At 46.7% G+C, this 3,479-nt stretch overlaps 1 protein-coding gene across 1 annotated transcript in view; it reads right to left on the bottom strand.

Moving 5' to 3' along the window:
* Positions 1 to 3,479, bottom strand: part of RTF1 (RTF1 homolog, Paf1/RNA polymerase II complex component) — an 80,970-nt gene that overhangs the window by 8,032 nt on the left and 69,459 nt on the right. Inside the window, exons 8-9 of the mRNA XM_017530892.2 lie at positions 2,932 to 3,109; positions 1,073 to 1,155 (exon numbers count right to left, since the gene is read on the bottom strand). Coding sequence (XP_017386381.1) covers positions 1,073 to 1,155; positions 2,932 to 3,109 — 261 coding nt within the window. The remainder of the gene's footprint in view (positions 1 to 1,072; positions 1,156 to 2,931; positions 3,110 to 3,479) is intronic.

Below are 3,479 nucleotides of genomic sequence, written 5' to 3'. Positions count from 1 at the left end.
ACCAGGATGGTCTCGATCTCTTGACCTTGTGATCCACCCGCCTCGGCCTCCCAAAGTGCTGGGATTACAGGCTTGAGCCACCGCGCCTGGCCATTCCAGGTTGTTTTAATGGACAGCCAAGATTGAGAATCCCAAAGCTGGTACAGGAAACCAAATCGGTTTGGTCAGCGTTTCAAAAGTCAATTTACAATAAAATCTATTACAGTCAGCATCAACAATATACAACAGAGCTTGTAGTCGCAGCTCCTCAGGAAACTGAGATGGGAGGATCGCCTGAGCCAAGGAGTTCGAAGCTACAGTGCACTATGATCGCACCTACAACTGTGCCTGGCACACTGTACGTCAGTAAATATTTGCTGAGTGAATAACACTTTCATTTTATTGAAGAGGAAATGAAGTCTATAAAAATCATCTTTCCTTTTTTTTGAGATGGAGTATCGCTCTGTTGCCCAGGTTGGAGTGCAGCAGCACTATCTCAGGTTACTGCAACCTCTGCTTCCTAGGTTTAAGCGATTCTTCTGTCTCAGCCCCCAACGAGCTGGGATTACAGGCATGTACCACCACGTCCTGCTAATTTTTGTACTTTTAGTAGAGATGGGGTTTCACCTTATTGGCCAGGCTTGTCTCGAACTCCTGACCTTGTGATCTGCCCGCCTTGGCAGGCAGTAATCCCAGAGTGCTGGGATTACAAGCGTGGGTCACCGCACCTGTCCTAAAAATGATCTTTCTTGTCACAGATGAGGTTAGTTATGACATATAGCTAGAACCAGAAGCAAGGCTCTTGGCCATGCTTGCCAAGGAATGCCAGCCAGGCTCCAGGAGGCTCTCTCACAACCCAACATTTCCCTTCTCTGTGTCCTACCACTTCATACATCTGGTTCCCCATAAAGGAGAGAATATCCTACCTTCCCTACAGACAATGATGGAATACAAGTCTCCCTCCATGTACCTTGAAGAGATTGCATAAATAGCATTCACAGTAACAAGGAATATCACACAGGGAGAACAGCAGCCCCCAAAGCCAGTGCCTGTATGAGGTGGAAGCAAAAGCTGCCCCGGAAGTGCCTCTTACCGTAGTTGCAGCCCTTTGTTTGTTCTGGTGCCACCTAGCTGGTAAACTTTAGCGGTTTCCACAACACCCGTAATCTCAGCAACCTAAGTGAGAGGACAGAGACACCAGTCAAAACCAGACTCTTCCAGAGCTTTCCATAGCACTCTTCCTTTGCCTTTATCTGACTGAGTGCTATGGAAATCTGAGTGCCGAGTAGAGCCCATAGCTGCCAGGGGTTCTGGGAACCTTTCTCAGGTTTAGAATCCAGATGGCCACGCACAGGGAGCTTTGTGCCCAGGAGGAGCAAGTGCCAGCAGAAGAGGAGCCTGGGGGGCCCACTGGAAGCTTTTCCTCCAACTAACTCTAATTTACGAGGGATATATGTGGGATTTCACCAGTTGATTTTTATCAACCAAATGTGAAGACCATGTAGGTCAGTGTCTGTTGCCAAGTTTGTATGGCCGCAGGTCCTGAAACAAGGAGATAATACACGTAAAAACCAGACAACTCAGAATAAAACAAAACAAAAACAAACCAGGCTAGGCGCTGTGGCTCATGCCTGTAATCCCAGCACTTTGGGAGGCTGAGGTAGGAGGATTACTTGAAGGCAGGAATTTGACACCAAACTGGGCAACACAGAGAGACCCACATTCTACCAAAAAAAAAAAAAAAAAAAAATTAGCTGGGCATAGTCGTGTGTACCTATAGTCCTAGTTACTCAGGAGGCTCAGGTAGGAGGATCGTTTGAGTCCAGGAGTTCAAGGTTGCAGTGAGCTATGATCACACAGCTGCATGCTAGCCTGCTTGGGCAACAGATCAAGACCCTATTTCAAACAGGCTGGGCACAGTGGCTCACGCCTGCAACCCCAGCACCTTGGAAGGCTGAGGCAGGAGGATTGCTTGAGTCCAGGAGTTCCAGATCAGCCTGGGCAACATGGTTAAGACCCTGTCTCAAAAAAAACATCCGGCACTTTAGGGAGCTGAGGCCAGAGCATCACTTGAGGCCCGGAGTTTGAGACCAGCCTGAGCAACATAGGTAGACTGTTTCTACAAACAATTTTTTAAAAATCCTAAAGTAGTCAGGCATGGTGGCTCACACCTACAATCCCAGCACTTTGGGAGGCTGAGGCAGGCAGATCACTTGAGGTCTGGAGTTCAGGACCAGCCTGGCTAACATGGTGAAGCCCCATCTCTACAAAAAATACAAAAATTAGCCAAGCATTGTGGTGCGTGCCTGTAGTCCCAGCTACTCGGAGGCTAAGGCATGAGAATCACTTGAAACCAGGAGGTGGAGGCTGTAGTGAGCTGAGATCATGCCACTATACTCCAGTCTGGGCAACAGGGCGAGACTCTGTCTCCAAAAATTAAAAAATAAATAAATAAATCCAAAAGTGTTGGGATTACAGGTGTGAGCCACTGTGCCCAGTCCAACCAGACCACAGAAGCAGTGCTGGAACCTACATAATAACCTGTATTAAGCTGGAGGGTTTTTTTTAACCTCAATACAATTCCCAGGCATGGAAGTCACTTGGTACGCAACATGAAAACTTTTCACTGATTTTTCAAATGATCAAATCTTCACATTATGTAACTCCCAAAGAACACTCCCTTCTCCCTTTTATACTGAAGGAGGGGATAGAGAAAATTATTCTAAATCCAAATCCACTAGCCCCTTGAGCTCCAAGTCCTCTTACTGGCGACAAGTCATGAATGATTCCTGGGCACCTCAAATTGTCACTGCTCTATGAGCAACCCACTTGGAGTCTACTTTCCATCAAATGCTGACAGAAGAGTGATAGATTTTTTCAGTAGCTCCTGCCCTCAGTTGAGACTAATTGTATTTAAAGCATAGACAATTGTCCAAGGGAAGAAATACCAACCCGGTAAACTGGTTTGCTGTTGTGGTTTCCAATGCCAATCCGTACAAAACATCCTGTGACGGTTTTGGCAAAAAAGGGCATGTGACACCAACGTTCTAGCTTATGCCGTGATAATCGAACCCGATTCAATTCTTCAGGTAAGGAAACTGGTTGGGATTTTGGAGGGATCTCTTCTTTCCTATGAGGAACAAAGGGGTACTGGAAAAAATGTTCATCATAAAAACAGAAAAATCATACCAACTTCTCAAAACTTAACCAAAATACATGTGACTAGCCTAGGAGGAGAAACAAATGAAACACCAGGAAAGACTTGTAATAGAATCCTGTTCCTGACCAGAAGTGTGAGCTGCTTCAAATAAGGCTGCCATCTTAGACAACGCATCAGAGTATGAAAATGGGCCAAGCGCAGTGGCTAACACCTGTAATCCCAGCACTTTGGGAGGCCAAGGCAGGCAGATCACCTGAGGTCAGGAGTTCGACACCTGCTTGACCAACATGGTAAAACCCAGTCTCTGCCGGGCGCGGTGGCTCAAGCCTGTAATCCCAGC

This window comes from Cebus imitator, unplaced genomic scaffold (assembly GCF_001604975.1).
Source record: "Cebus imitator isolate Cc_AM_T3 unplaced genomic scaffold, Cebus_imitator-1.0 Scaffold70, whole genome shotgun sequence".
NCBI lineage: Eukaryota > Metazoa > Chordata > Mammalia > Primates > Cebidae > Cebus > Cebus imitator.
The sequence above is the reverse complement of the archived record's forward strand: the minus strand, read 5'-3'. Positions and strand labels throughout refer to the sequence as shown.